The sequence below is a fragment of the Salarias fasciatus genome, chromosome 5 (genome assembly GCF_902148845.1).
Source record: "Salarias fasciatus chromosome 5, fSalaFa1.1, whole genome shotgun sequence".
Lineage (NCBI taxonomy): Eukaryota > Metazoa > Chordata > Actinopteri > Blenniiformes > Blenniidae > Salarias > Salarias fasciatus.
In genome coordinates this window covers 19,382,222-19,407,492 of record NC_043749.1, presented here as the reverse complement: position 1 = coordinate 19,407,492, position 25,271 = coordinate 19,382,222, and the positions used below count along the sequence as shown (strand labels likewise).

The window sequence follows — 25,271 nt, the reverse complement described above, 5'->3', positions numbered from 1 at the left end:
ACTGTAGAGCTCTCATACATCCTATGTTGTAGAAGTCATTCTAGCTCTACAGTTCACACGCTCTCACACTTTCTAACTCACACACACGCACAACAGATTTTACATGTTGTGTGACATATTGTTGAACTCTAACACCCTCTAGAACGCATACATGTTCCACAATACACATTCTACAACTGACACATTCAAGAGCTCACAGAAATTGTTGCAGATGCCAGATTTGCAGAATATTTGTACGATCTCCATCTCAGTGTTAAACATCCCTGATGTCCTGTACTCTGTCTGGTGATCAGTTTGTGTAAATTAGAGGACACGTGAGACTTACAGAATGTGTCACTCAGAGCAACTTTACTGACATGTTTGGTCTGACTAGTAGTTTCATTGGAGGAAATTAGTAGTATGGGGACTGTTTTCAATTCTTTACTGTAAATCTGAGCTTAGTTGTGTGTCTGTCTCTCTTTCTGTGTTTGCCCTGTGACGGACCACCTGTCTACCCTGGACACCCATCGTCAGCTGGGAACCGCTCCAGCCCCCTGTATGACCCTGGACTGGACAAAGCAATATAGAAGATGAGTAGGCAGATTTAATAGGATTCGATTCAGAAAAATTTAATAAACACTCTCTCCACCATTTAAAAAAAAATCAATTAACTCACAAATATTTGATATTGTTAAAGTTGACAAATCAATTTCCCTCTACTTATTTTCTTTCTTTCTTTTTATACAGTGTTCTGTCCCAGAAGCTGTCTTTCTGCTTCATTGTCTTAAGTTTTCAGTATTGTTCTTAGTTTTGTATGACTGCTTGCTTGGCTAGGTGTCTCTTGTAAAAGTGGGAGAGGGGGGCGATTTGTCTCCCCTGCATCGTGATTAAAGCAGCAACCGATCAGGCAAAACACATTAAAATAAATCCAATATAAAAGTATTCAGAGCAGAACACATACCCAATTAACTCAAACTCAGAATGCACATTATTTGCATCACACCAAGTTGTTTTTTGTTGTCGCTAACTGTTCAGGATTTTGTGTATTTACCATAGGAAATAGATCATTGTCAACAGCAGATCTACCGGCCATCAATTACATTTGTTGATGGGTGGTAGGTTAAGGCTGTTACTTTGAACGAATAGCTTTAGTGACACACGATTAGCAATACTTCATAGTCTTGCAACTAATTTTCTCTGCATTGCATCATTAAATTTATGAGATTAATTTTGACTAAAAGCTGAAGTGTTAATGAAGTCGATTGTGTAAAAACACTATCATTTTAACGCTGCATTTATGCTTTACCTTTCAGCCACAAATTGCATATTTTAAACACATAATGTGTAAAAAAAAAATAAAAAAAAAACTCCTAACCTGAATAATTCAAATCATACACATGACACCTTTTCACCAAGTTCATAACAAGTTATTTGTCTCTGACATTTAACTTCCACTGTCCTCAAACATTACTGCCCAGTCTACAAAGGCTTCCCCCCTGTAATTGCATTATCATCTCTCCATTTCTCAAGCAGTCTCTTTCGTCTGGCCCCCCCTGAAAGGCAGGGATGGGTGGAATAATCAATACAAACCTTTGAAATAGCCTGTAGAGATGGGAGGCAAGCTTTTGGATTTGGATTTGATTGATTCTGGACCGCCCTCAGAGAGTGTTATCATCATAAAGCCCAAAGAAAGCCATCGACCTCATAGACATCACTGATAGCACACACACACACACATACACACATGTAAGCAAAATCAAAGGGCAGGACACACAACTCCCCGTGGACTGAAGACAAAGAAATGTCAGTGCATTACCACTGACCAGGCTGAGCCTATGAAATTCAGCCCTGATATGCAGACAAACCTTCTCATCACTTCCCAAACGACTATCAATATAAAAGCTGTTATTTAGATTCTATTTGCATCATTTATATTATACGACTCCCAAAGTCATCGAGTTTCTTTCTTCTTCCCTCCCGCCCGCCCACACACACACACACACACACACACACACACGGAGAGAGGAGATGACCTCATTAATCTTCAGTGTATTGTATAGACCTATCCTGTCAAACCCCTGACACTGTGGTTAGTGACACAGCTCCTCTCATTAAATCATATGACAGGATGAGGTCAGCCAAGAGGTAAGTTGTCTCGGGCTGTGTGTGAGCAGATAAAGCCAGAAGTGTGAGCCTCCGTCAGAGAGCTCGGCGACGTGTATACTGTAGGTGGCAGCTGAGGTGACTCACAAAGTAATCTCCGTTAGGGAGCACTCGGCATCACAATCTAATAAAAGACTCTGGTTTTGTCTCTTTGAGGTCACTCCACGGGGAGAAGCACACATCCTCTGAGCGCAAGGCGTCATGTGAATCGGCGCCTCGCAGAGGACAGCTCACTGCCTTTCGGGGTCCTGTTACTGTAGGTGGCACCTTGCATAACACTCATCATTCCCATGCTTGTCATGCCATGATTACTTTCACTTCACGCAGGGAACAAGGTTGCGGGGGCTTCGTGGCCGCACATTGATTGCGGTGGTTTTCAGCCTAAAATAACAGCAAACTGCGGGGAGTCGGGCGAGCACTCTGCCTGAACCTGTCCCGGCTTTCACTGCGGAAGTGTTTGAAGACAGTGAGACGTCTAGCAGAAAATTGCAAGGGGAAAAATAGGAGGCATTATGGCCTCAGGAATGGAGCTCACCATCAATAATGCAGAGGAAGCAGTGGTTAATGCCCCCTTTAATTCAACAGGTCTGCAGACACCAGCACAGTTATTCTTCCTTAGCTGCAGATGCTCGGTGAGCAGCAGCTACATCAGGCTTTATGGCGTGGTGTGCGGTTACACTGCCCGGTCTCTCCTCCAACCTCAATCTCGATTGCAGAGCCATTAATGGTTTTTCATCAGGAGCCCTCAGTAATAGCGTTTCGAACTCCACCGACACTCTTGGAAACCAGCGGGAGATGCAATCACAGAGAAGGAACTCGCATTATGACGCTCCAGCATTCATATTTAACACATAATGCAACATCAGTCCTCAAGTTTCCTCAAGATTTTGCTGTTTCTTGACTCTTTTCAAAGTTTTCCTTTTTGTGTGTAGACAACAACATAGAGAATATAGAACGTTTTTTTTTCAGATTGTTTTTCAACAAATTAGATGAAACAGTAAGAAAGCCCTAAAAACTTTTTATTTGATGTAGATTCAGATATTTGTTTCTTTTGCTGATGGAACAGACTTTGCTCATATGATCTCTTTTTTCTTCACAGTTCAAAAACTGAATGAAAGACAAAGATGTAAGAAAAATGTTGAAAATTGGTTAAAATGTTTAATTAATGAGTCATCTACTGTTTAAGACTTCATTTTTTGTTGTCACTGTATTGATGTTTTTCAGTCCGGGGCTTCGGGGGTCAGGGCGTGGCCAGAACCGGAATGCTGGCCCTGCAGGTCACCAGACTGGAGGCAGAGAATACAGGTGAGGAGAAAGTAAGAAAAAACACTCAAGGCTGAGTTACCGGTCACACACTGACTTAGACAGATGAGGGTTTACAATCTCACGCTGAGTGAGGTCTGAGGTCCAGTTGAATAGAGCCAGTGCTCATCAGGGAAATGATCCTCACCCAGCAGCAGGTGACACAGCTCCCTGCAATCAGCAGCCGCTCCCTGCCCCTGCAGACACAGTCTGGCACCACCAACCTGAAACAGAGACAGAAACACAAACAGAACAAGGCTGCAGGAGCACAGAGTATGACAGTTAGACACTTTGAAATCATACAGTAAAACTAAAAACGGTTAGACATTGGGGAAAATTGGCCAAAAGCACTCATTTGTTTATGTCTGACAATTCTACAACTACAAAATCAAAATGAACCCAGTCAATTTTCTAGTAAAAGAGTTACTCTGACTAAAATGAAATAAAAAGGAAACTTGGTACGACTTGATATTTGATAAGCAGCTAAAAATCCACAATAAAACCAAACTTCTTGGTATTATTTATTTACCACACAACAAAGAACTTGTCTTCCATATGCTTTTATTGCCGCCTTGTGAAATTGGCTCACAAAATGAGTTTTATCTGAAATTATAAAGCCGTGAAATGAATGTAGTGGAGTAAAATATGGGGTGGGAGTCGAAGAAAATAAAAGCTATCTGGAAATGTTAACTGTCAAATAAATGCACTGAGGTGTAATATGTGAGAAGATAAAACAATCATGCATTTCATTTTTTTAATCCAATGTGTCACACAACGGGGTCACAGATTGATGCAGATGTTAAAACTATTGCTTCACAGAGAGAAAAACATGCCTGGATTTCCTACTGCTGCCTGTGTAAACATGCAGCTGAAGCTAATTGGGAACTTCGGATTTAAAGATTTATACTTATTGGTAGGTTTTCCTCAAGCAAAAGAGGTATGCTTTGTGTGGTGTATTCTTTTTTCCGTTTCTGTATAATATGAACTTTTCTCTTAGTCTTGCTCCCTGATAGTCTGCATAGACGTCTCTTGGCGGAAGAGATTTCCTAAACAGAGACCAGAGTCTGAACTTCTATCACCGCAAACACAAAGCCAAAGAAGTCATGGGAACTAATTCTCCCGTCATTTCGCTGTTTCCCTGGGATTCGGAGCAGCCTGCCTCAGCAGCCTCTGTCAGGGCGGCAGTGGGTCATTCATCAGGAGAGAGATTAAATCTTCATCCACTGCTACTGGATGTTGGGAGTACTTTATCTTTGGGGAAGGGAATAAAAGTAAAGCAAAAAAAAAAATCCATCCTTCGAGGCAAGGGAAATCATTTAATTTAGTTTTATCACTCGCCAGCATGTGGTGTTGTCGACAGTCTGCAATGGAGCAGCTGCTATTATAGAAACTAGTCAAAACAAGGGGATGAAACACAGAAGATATGCCAACACAGAGACACGTCTCTCACTGAGTCGGCTATAAAATGCAAAATGTCATCTGCTTAGGAGGCCTACAAACATAATGAGCAGAAGATTCCTATGAGGCATGTCTGCAGCAGTCAAAGACGATCATCTGGTGGTGCAATGGCACCATCTATTGGAGAACTGACGCAAACATCAGCGAGGGGGGAAAAAAAACCCAGATGACGTCTTCAGTAAATTTAATATTCTTTGAGGCTTTTTTACTTAACTTAGTTTTATGGAGGCAAATAAATAAAAGCTCCAGGACAGTGAATAAAGATAAAACACTATGATGTCAGCTTAACAGTAAAACCAGTCATTATTCAGAAGCTTGTAGCAACTCATAATGTAATAAAGACTCATAATTCGATAGCTTCAGTGTCATAATCGTTGTCTTTTTTTTTTTGATAAACGCATGAGAACCTATTACGATAATATTGGCTTTGCACATAAAACTCATTACATTGATAGTTTCACTGTACCACTCACAGAAATACTACAGTATGACTCATTTTGAAACAAAAGTGATAAAGTGACATGATTTTTATCACAGTCATTCCTACAGATGTGAAAGAACACGTAAGACAATACTTACTATGAAATAAATGTTGGTTCCACCAAATAATTGTACTCATGTGTTGAAATCCATGTGTTTTGTTATATTTTCACCTTTAGTTCTTCAAGGTTTTATCCTTTAAAAGGGAATTTTTCCTTTCTGCAGTCACTTATGCCTGCTCATGTGGAACTGATGGGTTTTTATCTATAAAAATGTGCAGAAATGACTGTGTTGTACATGTTGCAATGTCTTAATAATTTAAATGAAATTTCAAAATGTGAAATAATGGTAATGTTTACATGAAATACTAAATACTGAAAAAAAATAATACGGTGAACTTTATTGTATTAGAAAAAAGATTGATTTAAAACCGATACATTGTTGCCAGCTTTTCAGTTAGTAAAAATTCTAAATGACATCATCACCTAATTTGCATAGCAGCTAATTAGCATATCTAAGTCAAATTAGATGATTACGTCATTTAAAATTGACGTTGTTGCCAACTCCTCAGTCAGGAAAGTTCTTTTTTTTTCTCCTTGTCCTATTCGGCAGCTGGGGCGTGCAATATTGTATGATTGAAGCCTTTTACTGTCCGAACAGATTTTAATGTTAGCAGCAGGAAGAGAATGAATCTCCTCCTGCTGCTGCCTTTATTTGAAACTGGCATCCACACACCACATGCAACAGAGAACAATCCAAAACCACAATCTAAACAGCACCAAAGCAGATCCGACAAGCAACACAGAAACCGACAAAACCAAAATTGGTAGCCAACACAAAGATCGACAGAACCAGAACCGATTTATTTTTTCCCACAAAAAAGTGGAAAAAATAAAAAGTTGATGAAACAAACAAGTGAACAGACAAGGCCATAACCGCAAAAGGCATAGAGAAGTGCAGGATGGAAGTGCAAGGACACCACAATTTTTTTTTTTTTTTTTTGATGTAGCTAGTAGTAAACTGGAGGCGTGCAAACAGAGATCGAGTCGGAAATAACACCGGAGCATTAAGAGCGGTCTACTATAGATCACCATTAGTCTAACCTACCACAAAGAGACAAGGTAACTGAGTCCACAGGTAGAATGTGAAGAGTGATCATGGAAATGTGATAGTGACAGTGATAGTGTTTCAAGCATATATGATCTCTGACTCCTGAGAAGGCCAGAAAGCAGGCCAGAGAGGCCCTCGGGGCCCAGAGACCCAGCGGCCATCACAGAGCCCAGATCCGAGCCGCTCCCACAGGCAGATGCCCAAGCATCGGTCCAGAAAAGGGGCAGAGGAAAGCCTCGGCGGCCCCGGGGCCCGGGCCGGGCCCCGGGGAGCGAGGACCGGCAGGAGCCGGCCCACCCCGGGCACGGGACGCCTGGGCCAGGCAGAGCCCAGAGCCCACTGCCCAAGAGCCCAAGAGCAAGCCCCCCCCCCCACTCAACGGAGGGCCATGACCCACCCGGGAGAACCTGCCCACACAGGCCAGTGCCCCCCCAGCGCTCCAGCCACGTACCTCGAGAGAGCATGTGTGTGTGTGTGTGTGTGTGTGTGTGTGTGTGTGTGTGTGCGCACCTAACTGCAGACTTGCCCATACAGCTGTACTTATGTTTGTACTGTCTTTGTCTTGTCAGTAAAAGGGCAGGAGGTGTGAAGTGTTCAGTTTTGAAGTGAAAGAAAACAAATCTGTCAAATAAAGTGAAAAAAAGAGAATTGCATATACAGACTGTACTGTCACTTTATCATTGAATTAAAAAAAAGGAAACCAGACAAAAACATATGTCTTTGGTCTGCTCCTTGACCAGCAGTGTACAACACAAAAAAATTATACATACAAAGGTGAAAATAATAATAATAATAATAATAATAATAATAATAATAATAATAATAATAATAATAATAATAATAACAACAACAACATAATGGTCATTATTTCTGGATTACTAGAGGACAAAAGAAAGAGTACTCCAGGTTTTACGTCCACCATCATCAGACTACGAGATGAAACATGAACAAGATCTTCAGTAAGAACTATTCTGTCACGAAATTGTGGGCTATTCTTCTATGAGTGCCGCTCCTCTGTGAAAAAGGCCTCTTGTGTAATGCCAGCTCTCTTCATTAAATATGAAGTGCTTCAGCGTGGAGGAGGCATAAATGTGTTCCCATTTGATCAATGGCCTTTTACTTTAACTCATCCTTTATAGAAGTATAGGTCACAGCTTCCCTGGAGGCTCAAAAAGTTTTCACTTGGAGAAACTTTTCCAATAGCTGGATTGAACAAAAAACTAATTGCTCATTATGTATATTATGATTTATTTTGTCTTCCTATCACTGTAGTACACGAGCCCAAATATCTGTCAAATACTCATATTATTCCTTATGTCAGCACATTATTTATATAGTATTTCACCACACAGTTATCAGAGAATAACAGTTTATTTAACATTGGAAGTTTGAATCAAGGTTGAAATGTGAAAATGTGATGATTCCAAAACACATAAATGGAACTGTGTATTTAAACAGCACCCACAAGAAAAAAGACACTATGCCTTTCTTTGACTGTTTCTATTTCTGGCGTTACTTTAAAGAATTCATGTGTTTACCATCATGAAAGAAACAGAGAGAAATTGAAAACCACACTTTCTCCCAGACAGGCAGCATCGAGATACTAATTCAACTCATACATGCGTTTCAAGCCATGAGGAAATTCTCACACAGAGAGAAAACATAGAAACTCTACAGAAAATGGCCCCAAGCCTGCAATGCTACAGCAGGTATTGGCACTTTGAGGCTATATGGTTAAGTAAATCTGATAAGATTATCGGTATATTAAATAGGCCACTTGGGATCCCTTTGGAACGAAAATCCTTCAGGTAATTGAAGTTCCAGCGGCAATACCATAATAAAAGGACAGATGTTTTGTCCTGCAACTACTTTTTCTTCCTCTGTCCTCTGGTAATGGTCCTACAAAGGTTATTTTCAGCATATTTAGGCCAAGTTGTTATGATTTATCCTTGATTATGTTTATAAGAAGTTTGTTTTAAATAAAAATAGAAAAGTTAAATGCATGAATTAAAATGTATAAAAGTAGTTATTATTTTTATTTTATTTTTTTATTTACATTAAATCAGTTGCCATAATTCTCACTACAGTCAAGGTGATCAGTCATAATTTTTCTCTTTGAAACTCAAGATGAATATTCTGCGGCTCTCATAATGATCCCGTCCCTGCTATCAGGTAACCGTGATGGGTAGAGGTCTTCTGGGTTCTGCTGTGATGGTGGCAGAGCTGAGAGCAGATGGCTTCATGTTCCATTTTTAATGTTTCATGGATTCAGGTTACACATTCTGTGCTCCCATGGTGCCATATTTCCATGTTACATGTTGTTTTATCTTTCATGTTTTAAGTTTTTATGTTTCCATGGTATATGTTCCTCTTTGGGGGCCACACTGTGATATAGTGGTTAGCACTCTTGTCTCGCAGCATGATGTTACCCAGTTTGACTCCTGGCTTGGGGGCCTTTCTGTGTTATTTGCATGTTTCCCATGTGTGTACTGATTTTCTTTAAGTACTCCAGTTTCCTCCTTATGCAACTGAAATAGGATAAAACACTGTAGATTATAGTTGTTTTGTGTTTCCAGGTTCAATGTTGCAGTTGATGTTTGTTCTCTCTTATGTTTCCCCTGGTAGAACTTTAATACTTTCAGAATTGCACGTGATCATGATCTTGTGCCTTTACTCCAGTTGTTTTCTTCCATGACTTTTAAGGGTCTTTTATTTATTTTTACTTGCAATAAAAAAAAGTAAGAGTCGACTTGCATCTGCATCGTGAATCAGCAAAGTCGAATGTGTTAGAAATCAGATGAACTTCTGCACAGTGCTGTCGGTCACATGAACGCGCACAGAGACCAACCTGAGCATCATCACCACATCCTTCCTCTTCAGCGCGAATCAGCTGAAAACTCGTCGATGTGACTCAAGCAGCCTATAAATATTACGTGTAGGTGTTGGTGTTTCGATCCGTGTGATGTTTTCAGTGTGTGTGGGTGTGTGTGTGTAGCCCTGCCTCCTGAGATGAGCTGTAGCCTCCTGCTGGAGGATTTCTGCCTTCACGCAGCCGCTCAGACCTTTATTCTGTTTGAATGAGGAAAACATCACGTCTGCCTCTCTGGAGCTGTCACATGGGGCCGATCGCTTCCTGAAATGATCCTCGTCAGTAGCGATGTAGCGTTTTTATGTTTTTGTTCTTCTAACGTGACATCGCACCGCGTTTGATTTTTTGTTTTTTCGGCCGATCGGAGCGTCCGCGCGCCGATGATGATCAGCAAAGTTAAAAACGCCATGTCCAACCTGGTGGGAGGGATGGTGCCGCACGGACACCACCACCACCACCACAACCACCACCCAGGGGGCGGCCAGACCTGCGGACCGGACAGCCTGCCGCCCCGCTTCCCCTACGGCCGGCCGGATTTCTTGGACCTCACCCCGGAGCTCCTGCAGTACTCCACCGAGCACGCGTCGCGGCCGGTGCTCACGCTGAAACGAGACAGCAGGCTTCCGTGGCGCACGGGATACGCAGAGTGAGTATGCATCGATTTTTTTTTTTTTTTTTTAATCCGGGAAAACAAAACCGTGTTGTGATGTTATGGCGGGCCCGATGAGTGTCTGGCCTGGGGAGTGTGTTTGCTGCTGCAGCGCAGCACCTCGGAGTGTGTTGCAGCAGCCAAATGATGGCCAACACGGCCCAGCTCAGTGTTCCACCCCCGAGCGGCTGTCTGCGCTGTTATCAGACTAAATGCTCATATTCACAACACTCTGTTATGTAGGATCTTAAACTACAGCTTTTTTTTTTTCTCAGATCAGTTTAAATGAATGTATTGGAAATACAAAAAAATGAAACACTAAATATCATGTTATCCTGCTGTTTTATATCCATCACTTAATTAAAAAAAAAAAAAAACCCTGGTTCCTTTTTTTTCTTCTCCATGCAAGTCTTGTATTCATCCAAACAGCCAGATACAGCATTGGCCGGTGCAGAGCTCCTCTCCTCCTGTCCTTGGTTTTTATTGCTGCTGCTGCTGCTTTTATATTCAAATACACCTGCAGTGTCCTCACAGGTGGCAGCAACGCTGCAGCATTTCATTCACGCCATTGGCCAAAATGTGCCGTTTGGGTGATTCCTCAGCAGGAAAAACCATTTCCAGGCGATTTACTCTCCCACTGAGAGGAGGTATGAAGGTCTGAATAGCTTCACTAAACCACTGCGTGGGCCATGCCACTTCTGCAGGACTCTCTGTGGAATTCAGGGAAAAAAGAAAGAGCTGAATCATGCATAAAGTCTCAAGGGGACAGGCATGAGATTTGTGACCAAGGCTGAATGAGAGGGGTCAAACGAGGGCAGCGTAATGCAGAAAACGTGGGATTATTCAGCTGGTCCTGCACTGTCATTGAAAGTCATTTGCATCCTGCAGCAAATTACTCACTGTTGTTGTCACTGCACACTGTATTCATAGCATTAACGGTGCTGTTTACAACGCCACGTAATCGCCTGAGCTGATCACACGTCAGCTGCCTGTGCTCTTTTAGCGCAGCATGAAAATCCCTCAAATCTGCGATTCTGCGCCCATCAGTGTGAAACATGGTCCTGTTTACAGCTAAAACTCAACGTCAGTCCTGCATAAATGGCACTGCAAAGTCAACACCTAAACCGAAGGCCCTTCTGATGTCAAATAATTGCAGATGTCATTGTGTAAAGGCAGTATGCATGGCTAATGTACAATATATCATATGTTTGGGGTTGATTTAAAATAATAAACACCACAGTGCAAGACTAGTTTATGGACCATCCAGCAGATCTGACCTGTCTGCCCATTGCTGTTTGAGCTTTCTGTGCTGTAACCAACAGGAGCGACGATGTCCTCAGAGTGAGTGGAAGCGATCCATTTGGATTCCTCTTGCTGGCTTCCACTCAAACTCCGGGCAACTTCTTCCCTTTGATATCTGTTAATTAGAGTCTCTGCGTCATTCTGGTGGTAATGAGGATTCACAGTTATTGTTTGCAACTTTGCTTTTTCCTGGCATCGCAGTGATGGAGTGGAGCTTGCCTCATTGCTCAAAGATTGGTTTTCGTTCTCAGATAAGAGCCCAAGGGTGCAATTTTAAGGGGAATCGGGGTAAAATTCTGTTTACAATTTTAGCACCAGCCACACGTGAGATGCAAAGGATGATGATCAGAACCATAATATTGACGTACAAACTCAACAGCATAAATATTTCAGCGCACTTACGGTATCACTCTCAAACTGCTTTTGTCAAATGGTTATTTGATACTGTTTAATTCACTTCAGGTCCTCCAACAAAGAGATGACAAAACTGAGTTTCAGGAGGTTGAGACTCAGAAGAATATAAAGGAAAGTATTTTATTGCAGACTAGGTAATATTTTCTTTCATTAGTAGCTTCAGTATTACGCTAAAATGAACAAGCAAAGGTTGAAAATCTGATTTTGCTGATATAAATATTCTCATGCATAATGCATTGTGGCCCACAAAGTGACTCAATGATTTAATGAAAAATAAATACAGAAAGTCACATGGGATTTGTGGTATATTTTCAGATTTTTGAAACTTATTTTGGCATGCTTAAAATTTCAATATTACCTAGTTTTGTAAATACATTGCAAAAAATGTGTGCAACTGTCATAATATATTATAATACTCACTAGTAAGATATTAAGGCTTGTTTTATGTTGTATTCTGAAATGAATTTAAAAAAGACCCATTATAAACAGTTTTTCTTGCCAGTACATCCTGCTGTTGGAGTATTGGCAATACAGAGTGAGAACTGTCCTGATTTTGAAATGAAGTGTCAAAAAAACAGCCCTTATGTTTGACTGAAATCCCACTTTCCAGGTTTCTCTATTTTTGCATAAAATGTGACAGGATATTTTGACTAGAACGCCACAACTGAATAAAATGGCAAGATGTAACGTCGGACTAACTTATTCTCTTGACAAGCTCGATTTGGACTTTTTTCTGTGTGTGGTTGCTCTGAAGTAACTCACTAAAGCATTTTATTGCTTTTATTCTTAGGTTTTTATAGAGCATGACTAGTGTGAAGTAACTGGAGAATGTCTTCCTGAAATAATGAGCATCTCAAAATAATGTAGGATTTTCCTTTTTGCGAAACATAGCTGAGAATTTGTCATTCTCTCTCTCTCAACTGACTGTTCTTGGGTTGTGAAATATTAATTAGTCACATGTTCAACCGTTGATAGACAAAAAGAATGAAACTTGTGTGTCCAGATCCGTTATTCATGAGTCACTGATTGATTTGTTGTCTTTTATTTTGGAAATACTATACACGTCATTATGCTTTCATTCTCCGGGGGATTTGTTTATCCTGCCACCTTCCATTTCTTTGTGCTGCACAAACGTGACAAGCAGCTTCCTCTCCCCGCAAAGGAATTCAGAAAATGACAAGTCTAATTCTCCAGCGCTCCTCATAAAGGCTTGAGACTGGAGGATTTTATGTAAGCAGGCCTGCGGTGTTTGTCAGGAGGCCAGCTTCGGTTCAGGTAGCCCACTGCATGTCGGCCAGCTTACGCCAACGCCGTCTTCAATGATGCAGTAAAACGCAAAGTCAATATAGGGGATTGTCAACCACTCAAAAAGGGGTTTGATGGTTTCTAGAGGGCTTTTTCCTTTCAGTGGATTTCATGCACCGCTGCTCTGCCTCTGATTGAACCTCAAGGGGTTTCCACATCTCTGAAACAGCCTCTGCTCCCTGTAGGAGGTTATCATTATAGAGCTTTCCACAAGTTTTATACAAGCTACATTTTTACTACAGATTTCGTCTTTTGTCTGAGAGGTGACGTCTTCACGCAGGCATTTTTATCACATGTGTGATGCTCGGCGGTCACAACCCAAGACTTCACAGGAACTCTCCCTGCTTCCTCTTTTCAGCTTTCCTTACATAAACTTACAGTAGCAGGCTCAAGATACAGAAGCACTGTTTGACGAAACACAACCAATGCAATTTTCAGTCACAGGATGTACAAACATGTGACCTGTACCAATATGTGAATGAGTGAAGGGATGACCGAAGCTCTGCATTTAGACCAGCATCCTCCTACTCAGCAAACGGCTCATGTGACTGCTGTCAAAACAGACTCAACGCTAATTATTGACTGTTTTTGTGTGCGGAAAATTATGCAGGCATAGGTAGAACATGCAAAAAGGAAAAAAATATATATGTCCACTAAGATTTGAATTGGGGATAAAAGACGGGTTGCAGTGATTTGCATGTTTGTCCATAGTCCTGCTTGCAGATCTCTGGTCCTGGCGGAAAGTGGAGACGTCAACCAGGCCATTTTTAAATTCTTCCCCATCGTTAGTCCTAATGCAGGCGCCCGCAGTGCCGGACACCGTGGGGCCTGTCCACTGCTTTCAACTGATTAGAGCGTGAAAGGGCTTTTTATAATCCACATTTGGACAGCCGTTACATTTTGAGCCTCAAATTTGTAGCACTCTGATATCTGAGCTTCTGGCGAGCCGGCTTCCATTTTCAGTAATGATCGTAATCAGCTGCATTATATGAAAAATGAGAGGCCAGAACCGTTCATCTGATAAGATTTTTCTCTCAGGAGGTTTCTCTCTTGTGTGTTGTTGTTTAACTATTGACTTTTTCCACCTCCATTCTGCTTTTTATTTTTCATTATAATCTCCCAGTCCGTTTCTTCTGCCTTGCCTCCGATGAGCCCAGCACTGGACGAACTGACAGACTCCTAATCCTCCGACTCCAGAGCTTTCTGAAGGAATCTTAATGACAGCACTTGAAATACTAGAATTGCATAACAGGTATTATTCTGTATTATTCAGCTAATGTGGCATTTATCTATAATTGAAAATGTTGCATAATATAGCAGCGTGAGATCCAGACTGCAGCTGCCTTTCATGTGGCAGCTTGGAAGACCAGGCTCGTGGATGTTTGCATATTTCTCCAGACACATGATCATTTTTTGCATTTGTGCAGATTTTGTTTTGCTTCTTGTGCAAACAGTGAACAGTTTACTTCAGCAGTGGTAGAAAGAACATGGTCCACCTTCTTCTTTAACGGTTTTAGGGGTTTCTGGTTTAATGTCACGATCAGTGTTTCATTTATTCACTCGTCATTATTGTTCTTGTTTATGTATTTAGTACTTTATCCAATTTCTTATGTGGTGTTTTTCTTTCTTTCTTTTTTTATTCTGGTTAAGCAACAAATCAGATCCAAGTGTTTGTTTCCCCATTCTTGTCCTTAAAAGCTGCTGCAGTGCATGTTTTAGGTGTCTCTGCTTTAAGACTCTTCAATCAACCGGGCATTAAACAGTTCCTGCAGAACCTGTTGAGTTTGATGTAGGCGTGTTGGAAGACGGAGCCACACTAAAGACTTGGATTCATTGAGAAACCAGAGATCCTGACAGAGAGAATATCCCCGATTGGAATCCAGTCGGTGCCATTTCTGTTCAGAGTTTTATGATTCCTTACATAAACATGCCTTTGAGGGTAATCAGTGCCTCAGAATTTCTCACATTTGTGAATGTTTGTAGAAATGTCTGTCTCTTTGTGTTCGCCCTGTGATTGACTGGTGATCATTCCAGGAAGTGTCCTGCTTTCACCCTGGAACACGCTTCAGGACACTGTTTCCCTGACGCAGAAAAAAGTAATAGAAGATACAGACACAGAAATTGTGGAAAAGGGTTGAGAAGGCTAACATTCCACTACTGATATGACTTAAATTCATCAAGGGGGCAGAAACATATCTCCATAATCATGTGGATTGTGTAGGAAGAGATTGTTTGCCACAAGATGTCCGTCAGATAAGCTTGTGTAGTGTTTACAGCCGTCATCTCTCGTCCTGTTTGCAGGCAGCCACTGTCCTGCATCTCTTATCTCCCTGCGCCGATATGTTACTCTAATGAAATGATTTATTCATTCAGATGGCTTTTACTGAGGGGGAAAAAAGACAAACGCAAGCTGGTGGCTTGTCGGGACCAGGCTTGCAGTTTGTTCCTCCAAATGGCCAATCAAACAAACAATGGAGGTTTTAAAATGGAGGAAATTGACACACATGGACTCATTTTAATTGCTCACTGATGTTCAGTGTGAAACAGGATTCTGAGATCATGCATTTGGAACCGTTTTGAAACCGAGTGGCTTGGTGAAAAGTGTCTGACACCGTTTCTCCACAACCATAATTTCCAGGTCTGTGTTTATTGTTTCTATTGCATTTATGGCACACATGCAGATTTAAATGTGTAACTGGATACTTTCAAGTAATTATCTCCATAATGTTTTGCACAGATTTCGGTCCTCTTAACGCTGGAGATTTGGTATTTCCAGCTGGTTCACACACCGGCAAAGTGGATGCTGCTTGAGTTTGAAACAGTGCATTACTCTAAAGCCATTATCCTCCACAAGCTTCAGCTCATAATAAAAACACTTAATCCCTCCTGGAAGTTCCCCGTGGGACGTGACTGCATCCTGCCCCACTTTTTACCTCACTCTTCGACTCGCTCGCTCCATCCTCCTGGCTGCCGCCGTGTTTATATGCGGTCAGACGATGAGAGCAAACAGCATCAATCATGCAGGCCAGGGCTCACGTTACCCCTTCATATCTTTTCTCCATCAGGGTGATCAATGCGGGGAAGAGCATGCTGAACGAGGACCAGGCCTCTTGTGAGAAGCTGTTTGTGAAGAAGCCAAGTGGAAAACACCGTAACTCGTCTCTTCTGGAGGACAGCGGGGTGAGCGGGGGGCCAAACCTTGACCAACAGAGCACCAGGGTTTAGGAAGAATCACTTAAAATGTCTTGAGGATGATATCAGCATACTTAACATGCTGAAGGTGTCTGAGGACTATATTGTTCAACGATAGATTCAGTTCTCCTTATCTGGCCTGAAATGTAACAGGAGACTGTTAGAAGTGGATTCTTACAGCCTCGCGCTATCTCTACATGCACTACAGTCACCTGACACCCAGCAGTGGTGTCTACATTGTGTCTGGTATTGATGGACCTTGTTACTTGGAATTCCTCCTCAGTACCGGTCAGATTTTCACATTTTTCCACTTCCAATCACCACTTTTTGGACCCAAACATAGTCAGAACGTCCTCAAAGCCACAAACAACAACATATAGGAATATGTATTTTTTTTTCCTATTATGCACTATTGTACATTTTAGAATGAAGACAAAAAGATGATTATTGACTTGGAGAAAATAGGCTTAAAGTGTTTATAATACAACAGGTAAAGGTACAGTGATGATGAAATGAATAACAGATTCAATAAAGTCCCCGGGGAGCTTGTTGATCAAACTGCAGCATATCCATCTTCCATTAATGTAGTCACTTCTCTCTGTCCATGCAAAACGTTTATGACTACTTGTTTCACAACTAGAAAACAACTTTTTCTCTCAGTTTCACTTTTCACTTTCAGATGCCTTATAAGGAGCTGGCGAACGGAGTTAACATATATTCTACACACACAGAAAAGCACATGCATGCCCTCCGTTCAGTGTTAATGAATGCCATCACTTCTCGTCGCACCCTTCCCCCAACTCCAGTCTTGCATCACAGACATAAGCAGATGTCTTCAGTAGTGACGTAGTCCAACTCAGCCTATAAATATTCCCGTAATCACAAAGGTGGCCTTTCCATCACTTGTGAACATACTCTTAAAAGAGAAAGGTTTGAATTTTACCAATTTTGTGTGTGTACGGGAGATTTATGCCACATGAATTCATAACCATTTCAATGACGATGGACAGTTTTTGTCCAGTAAAATTGGAAATGGAAGAAACATATTGCTTACTGTGCCAAAAAAAAGTCAGCAGCAGCAGACACTGAGTGAGCCTGTAAGCCCCCACAATCTGTTCGCAGCTGTAATCTCATAGGAGCTTTTATTAAACCCAGGAATTAATTCTGTGTTTTATATCACTGCTTTTTCTCTATACTTGTTGTTTCCAACATCTTTTTTTTTTTTTTTTTTTCCTAGGATGGCACAGGAATCCCCCTCCACTTCTGGGGGGTGTTCGATGGACACGCCGGCTCGGGCGCCGCCATCATGGCCTCCAAGCTGCTCCACCGCCTCATCAGAGACCGGCTGGGAGAGATCTGTCACCTCCTGGAGAACCCCGGCAGCGCGCCCCCGATCTGCCTGGCCAAGAACGGCAGCCCGTACCAGGCCGACTCCAAGAAAGGCGCCGCGCAGGAGCCCGAGGACCCCGACGCCGTCAGCGACTCCGCCGTGCGCTTCCACATGGAGAAGGTCGTGAGCATGGAGAGCCTGGTGATGGGGGTCATAGAGACCGCCTTCAAACAGATGGTGAGCAGATGACGGCTAATGTTGCGTGAGAGAAAATAAGTAAACAGTCCGCGAAGCATTCCTGAATACTTCCTCAGAAAATTCCGTTATTCTTTCATCATTGTTTAGTTGTCAATCTTTTGTTTCCTCTTTTCCTTTAGAGTAAATGTACACAATCCATTGATTCAGTGAGACAAATAGAGACTTCTGCCAGGACTCAAATCTTTACTGATGTTTTCTGATCTCTGATAAAGATTGTCAGCTCAGACGACATCAGAATGTGGCACCAGAGACCATCACAGACTCAGCAACAGGAAAAATCTTTGATTCTGGAGGGTCCGTGTACTTAAAATGTTGTCATTTGTAAAAATCTTTTCATGAATGAATCATTATTTTAAAAAATTACACTTATATGCTTATTTCATGATGCATTTTCTTCTTTTTTCCTGAATTTGTTGATAAATTCAAATCATAGCATATCTTCAGTCCAAAACTGTTAAAGACTGACTAGAATCCAAATTAATCCTCCTCTTGTCTTACATGATGCTCATATTAAATAAACCACAGTCCAGGTAATGTGTTCTTCAAGGCTAGCTCATTTCTTTTCATTAGAACATTTTAATTTTATTTTTTGTCAGTGAATATATGAAGAATATAGAGAGCTTTCTGGTGTGTTGAAGGCAGAGAGGGGGATTCATTTTTACTGTGGGAACCTTAATCTCAAAACCAGGAGTGTACGAACCGCCATGAAGAGGATGTGCATCTCAGTCAGTGGAGCAACGAACTGAGTGAAGAACTGAAACACTGTCCAAACATGAGACTGTTCAAAACACAGGCTCAGACTGATCATGATAAACCCGGACAGGAAGGAAGAGCTGTGGTGAAGTTATATAGGAGTCTGTTTCACTGTAAAGAAGACTGCACAGGGGTGTATGATTGTGTATTATATGTTGGCGTGTGGATGGTTTCATGTATATCAGAGGGCTGCACTGTCTGAGTTGTGTGTGTTTATGATGAATGGGTGTGTGCATACACACACTGTACGGTCATATATTATGTATGTATGCCTTTTATGTTTAAATGTACATATATATAGTAGAAATCATATTTTGGGGGGAAAATCAGAAACAAATTTTTAATTGATTATTGCATATTGGAGATTAAATAAGTTTACTTTGTCCTACATGTTTTCAGACATTTACAAATACATGTGTGAGTGTATGCATATGTGTAGAAATTATCATATGTGTATATTTGAGTTCTTATTGATGTTTCACTTATTTTTTATTCAATATTTTGTAGATATGCGTTTTCTGTTTGTTTAGAGCATGTCTGCAATTATTTAAGGAAAATAAGTTGAAGTTTTCAACCACAAATATCTTTATTGTTATTTTGATCTTCTTCTTTATTTCAGGATGACCTGATTGAAAAAGAAAAAACGTCTTATGCCATTTCTGGTGGGTGTTGTGCCTTAGCTGCTATTCATCTAATGGGAAAACTCTATGTAGCCAACGCTGGAGATAGCAGGTAAGAGATTGATCACCTGATCATCTGGAGCCGAGTTTCCAAACTGCAGCCAGTTCTCCTGTTTTTCTCTGCAGGGCCATAATTATACGAAACAGTGAAGTTATTCCAATGACGAATGAATTCACACCTGAGTCGGAGAGACAGCGGCTACAGTATCTGGTAAATGAATTTTACTCATCTTTTATTATTTGTATTTTATTTTGGGGGAGAGGCTGAAGACAATCCTGGCTTCCTCTGGGCGGATGGGTTACACACTCCAGTCCATCACAGGGCAAACACACAGAGACCACCACACACATGACCTTCAACACGACCGTTAAAATGACCAGTTGGCCTTAAACTTGTTTCTGAAAAGCAAGTAAAAGCCGTGCATAAGGTAGAACATGCAAACTCCAGCAAGAATACCAACCGTCACATCACCCTTTGACTCTTGATCAATTCTTTCAGGCATTTACACATTTATTTAATTTATTTGATCATGAGAACACAGCCATCTGCTAAGGGACAAACATGAGTCTGAGCTGTTACTATTGAGTGAGGCTGTCCTGACAGTAAAGCAGCTTGTTACACTGAGGCAGCGTGTCGATCATCGGCTCCCCGTTTCAGTGGCTGCTTATAGCTCTGAGTCACACGGTGGGTGGATGGTGTTTGTTGCTAAACCGTCTCTAGATATAGACATACAGCCTCAAAAATAATCTGTTTTAAGGAGAAATATAATACAACGCTGACATGACTGAAATGAAGTGGTTGATTTTTCTAATTTGATGCAATTGTCCCAATTGTGTGCGTCTGCAGGGATTCCTGAGGCCAGAGCTCCTGGGTAATGAGTTCACTCACATTGAGTTTCCTCGGAGGATCCAGCACAGCGAGCTGGGGAAGAAGATGCTCTACAGAGACCACACCATGACCGGCTGGTAAACCCCCCGCTCCTCTTTAATCACATTCCTCCCTGTTAATTACTTTTGGAACATTTTTTTCTTGTCTTTTCCAAGTATTCAGAACACCCTGAAAATAGCTTTGACTGCAATTAACAATACCTATTATCTACATTTGTTCAGAACTCAAGTTGAAAATGGTATCGTTTTGCAAAGTTAGAATTATTTATTTGATGCTTATAAATACATTTATTTTGTGGATTCCATCTAACATGGTCTCTGCTGCTTCGCTGCAGGGCCTATAAGACAATCGTTGAAGATGATCTCAAATTCCCGTTGATATATGGAGAAGGGAAAAAGGTAAACTATTAAACTCTAACAAGTTTAATTGTGGAATTGCTATATTATTCTTTGTAGTATTGTGAGCTGTCCTGCCAGTTTTCATTTTGTATCCATGCTGCTTGTTTCCATGATCCTTTAAAATACATTTTAATCTTTCATAGACGTTCTATGCTCAGTGTAGCGTTTGCCAGGACCGAAGCTGCTCAGTATTTTTCATTAGTACATGAAAGACTATGATCTTCGCTTGATAATCCCTCATAAATGGATTTATCCTCAGAAGTGAATCACATTGGTCACAATAACCTACATTGCTCTGCGTGTCTGTTTACAGTAAGCATTATCTTGCAACTATTCAGTATTTTCTCAGCCATCCAAATCATTGAATTTAAGTGTTCCAGTCACTTCCATGTCCACATGTGTATAAAATCAAGTACCGGGAGAATGCGGGCTGTTTCATGAAAGAACAAGTCGCTCTCAGGAGCTCAGTGAATTCCAGCTCGGTACGGTGATAGGAGGCCATCTGTGCACTAAGCCGTGCACTCCAGCCGTGAAATTTGTTCACTAAGTATTCTACAATCAACTATTAGTAACACTATGACAAAGTGGCAGTAATTGGGAACAAGAGCAACTCAACCATGAAGTGAAATCACGGAGCAGGGTCAGCGGATGCTCGGGTTCATAATGAGTAGAGGTCACCAACTTTCTACAGAGTCATTAAGCTACAGACGTCCAGGCTTCATGTCATCTCCAGATTAGCTGGAGAACAGAGCTTAGGAGGGTTTCCATGGCTGAGCAGCTGCAAGCCCGAGCTCACCAAGTGAAATGCAAAGTGTCAAGTTCATACGTGTGAAGGCAGGCGAACAAGTACTCTGGCAATACAGCATGTGTGTGTTCACTGTGTTCTTTGTGTAACGGTGTGGATGTTTGTCGGTGTGCTCAGGCTCGTGTCATGGCGACAATCGGAGTGACGCGCGGACTGGGTGATCACGACCTGAAGGTGTACAACTCCAACATTTACATAAAGCCCTTCCTCTCATGTGTCCCAGAGGTGAGTGAGGATCACCGACACGCTCAGGTTGAATCTGGTGGCAGCTTTTATAAAAGCAACTTCTCAGATGGAATTTAAAACTTAAAAGAATTTAAAGAATTTTGCTTTTGTGTCATGTGAGTTAGCCCTTTTTTAATAATTCCATCACCAGACATGTGCCTCTGAAATGACATTTTTACTGTTGTTCCTCTGCTGTCTCCATCCAATAGATAATGTCTCATAGTCACTTGAAAGCTAATTTTACATTTTCTTATAATTTGTAATATTTTTTAACAAAACATGAGGTGTGTTATAAAATCTGAATTATTTTTTAACATGATTAAGAAAAAAACAGTCTTACTATAAAAGCAGATGACGCTATGATGCAACATAATTTAGAAACGCTACAGCGTCACAGTATGAAACAGCATTAAAAGCATGCCTAAAATCCGCTTCTCAGTTGAATAAAAACAAACATGGATGACAGCATTTGTTTCCCTCAATTATGAATTCTTTTTCAAATAAAAATCCAATTGGGAGAATGTTTTTTTTTTTTTGAGCCGCTACACTTCTAAGAGACATTTAAAGCCACTTCAGAATGTAGGTCATTCTTTATTTTAGGGATTTTGAAAATATGTTTATCACTAAATCAGCTGAACATTTTGTTGTTTCTCTAATTTATGCTTGATGTTTATTACAGTCTATTTGTAATATTTGCTTGATTGTAGTCTTGAATTTGGTTTATTCAAAACAATATGAGAATCTGTAATAAACACATGATAATAGTGATTATTAAATATATTTAAAGTCAAAATCTTTCATATACAATCATAATGCTAAACCTGGATATTTTTTTTTTTCTGTATCCACATTAAGATGTTCAATCGTTTGTCACTCTCGCTTTCCAGTTGGGTCTAATATGCTTAAAACCTGTGAAAGGTTAGAAGATCACAGTTCAGTCACAGTACTTCCCGTTTTTGTATTTCAGAGTAAAATCTGAAACTCTCGCTGCGTTAGTTACCTGAACAGGAATTGAGAATTCAGCTCTCGGTCACATTACCTCTGATACTCAAGCTTAGCTTATATGATCGTCGTCGTGACTCTTTAATGTAAAAGAAATGAGGAAAGAAAGAAACATGAGCAGCTTTACTGTGGTTAATGGAGTTCATGGCCTTTCCATGTCAGCGCACAGTTTTAATCCTTTGTCTAAAGATAAAAGCCGGAAATATTTGCTCGCCGTTTATGAATGTAAATAGCTTTAGAAATCTGGTTTTGAAAACAAGCTCACCCTGATCTTTGCATTATAACAGGTAATGGTTTATAACGTGGACGAAAACAAGCACGGGCCGGACGACGTCCTGGTGATGGGCACAGATGGACTGTGGGACGTGACGACGGACCGCGAGGTGGCAGATGCTGTGTCGGCCTACTTATCCTGCTGTGACCCCGCCGACCCCATGAGGTACTCCGCCTGCGGAATGATTCTTTACATTCCGCCTTTTTGTTTTCACTGTCGTCAGTCATGTGGTCACATCTCTGCTTCATGGAGTCGATGAGAAACAACTGTGTCGTTGCACCAAGTATGTCCACAAGGTGGCGGCAGATTATAAAGCTTCTGCTTATTTCATTTACTGTATAGTTATTGGAAGTAGTTTATTATGCTCTCTTATAAATGTATCAAGACGATATAGAAGTTTTGCAACAACTATGTGTCATCCAGTGAATGCAGTTTATTTTATTTACAACCAGATTTTACTTTTTAGGTTTGTATTACCTGATTTTCTTTTACTCAGAGGAGTGGTACAGGTTTGAAATTCCTCAAGAAATACAGCAACAAACACTCCTACAGATTTTCCGATGTGAAGTATATTTGCGTGAGTATAGATTTCACCCACATTTTAGGAACATTTCAGGGTTAATTAGAAGATTAATATTCCATTGTAACTGTATTTTAGATTAAAAAACTGCGCCTGTGTTTAATAGTTTTATTCAGTAATATTTAGATTGACATTTCACATCAGAAAACACACTATTTATCAGTCATTTCTGAGTACAGTAGGAAAACGTTGAGAGGTTTCTGCTCTTTTTGGAGTTCCATTCAATTATCATTTCTAGTTTCTAAACTTCTGCCGTGACTTGTGTACACCAAAATTACAAAACCGTTTTGATACTTTCACTTTTAATGTAACTATAATTGAGTTAAGAACTGTTGGCTCTCATAGAAATCTAATAATCATTTAACAATTCATTTTTTGTTCACTGTTTTTTATACCATGAAAATGTATTTCTTTGTATTGGCTCATCCTTAATAACACATTTCTGCACAGTAATGGATGTTTATGCTCCCTGCTTTCTTGTGTCTGACACAGATACACGCTGGCGGCTCAGGACCTGCTCATGAGGTCTCGAGGCGTGTTGAAGGAGCGCGGCTGGCGGCTGCCCAACGAGAAGCTGGGCTCCGGCGACGACATCACCGTGTTCGTCATCCCGCTCGCTGGGCACGAGTCGGAGACATGACGAGGTGCTGTGACGACCTCTCGGGGTTCTTCCCACGGCCCCCCCCTTTTTTTTTTTTTTTTGGTTTTTTTTAAGATTCTTCCACCCTGGACTGATGGAGCAGTGGGAGGCAAAAACAAAACGAAAAAAAAAAAGCTTCGTCATCGAGAAGAATCGGGTCGGAGCAGCACCTTCATCGACCCAGTCTCCTCCCTTCACCTTTCCCCAGGATCAGCCTCCCATCTCCTCTACTTCATGCAAACAAAAGATTTCCAGTGACTTTAATGGTGGACTCACCACTTTCCTCCCAAACCTGTCATTTGTGGCCGTTACCAGATAGAACTAAATCCTCGAAGTATTTTTGTTTCCTGTTTATGTTCAAAGCTGCACCATCATTCAACCTTACAAAATAGATTGTTGTTTTTCATGTTATGCCTGAATTCCCTTTTGTGAAGAAAAAAAAAAAGACTGGAAACAAAAAAAGAAGAAGCCTCCCATAACTTTTCACAATCATGTATTTAAAGAAAGGGGATTGCAAGAAAGAATGTGAGGAAACCAAAGAGATGCTGCTGTGGCAGGGGGGATGGAAATCTGTACAAATAAATGCACAAAGGATAAAAAAAACTAAACAAAAAAACATCGGATTCATGTCTGTACATTACCGGAGCATGGAGGCAGTAAAAACAGAGGAATGGACCTTTATACCACTGGACTCCAGCTGTATCGGCTGAGTCTGTGTTGCAGTATTTCCTTTTTTCCTAATCATGAATGAAGACACCTGAGGCACTTGAAGACTTGTTCACGCTCTGTGGTCGCCTGTTGATTTCTGATGTCTTTCCAGTGAATGTGTCATTTTTGTCATTGCAATAGAGGAGAGACGATTTCACTTATGTAAAAGCATCGTTTTCTTAATTTAACCGTTTTTTTCTTTTTTTTTTTTACCCTCAGAGGAGGAAGTAAATTTGTCTCCACAGACGTCTCGGTATAGTAAGATGTGATAAAATTCACACATATGCCTTATAAAATGCTGAAAGGGATTTGAGAGGTTTGTATTCAGATGCACTAAATTTGATGCTTGTAGAGGCAAAAAACAAAACGTCGTTCTGAAATGTACCACATACCTCTTTTTTTTTAATGGTTTTGTTACGTCGTGCTACTTTGATTATCCAGATATTTTTTTAAAGATACCTTTGGTTGTAAGCTGTATCAGAACTTTTATTTTTATGTTTTGAATC

The 25,271-nt window shown here is 40.9% G+C and overlaps 1 protein-coding gene across 1 annotated transcript; it reads left to right on the top strand.

Moving 5' to 3' along the window:
- Positions 1-9,517: 9,517 nt before the first annotated feature.
- ppm1j (protein phosphatase, Mg2+/Mn2+ dependent, 1J) lies at positions 9,518-24,097 on the top strand. The gene is made up of 10 exons (XM_030091339.1): positions 9,518-10,007; positions 16,097-16,211; positions 17,461-17,790; positions 19,184-19,296; positions 19,371-19,455; positions 20,092-20,210; positions 20,468-20,531; positions 21,454-21,561; positions 22,851-23,002; positions 23,910-24,097. The coding sequence occupies exons 1-10, from the start codon at positions 9,742-9,744 to the stop codon at positions 24,055-24,057; spliced, it is 1,500 nt and encodes a 499-aa protein (XP_029947199.1). The 5' UTR covers positions 9,518-9,741; the 3' UTR covers positions 24,058-24,097.
- Positions 24,098-25,271: the final 1,174 nt, after the last annotated feature.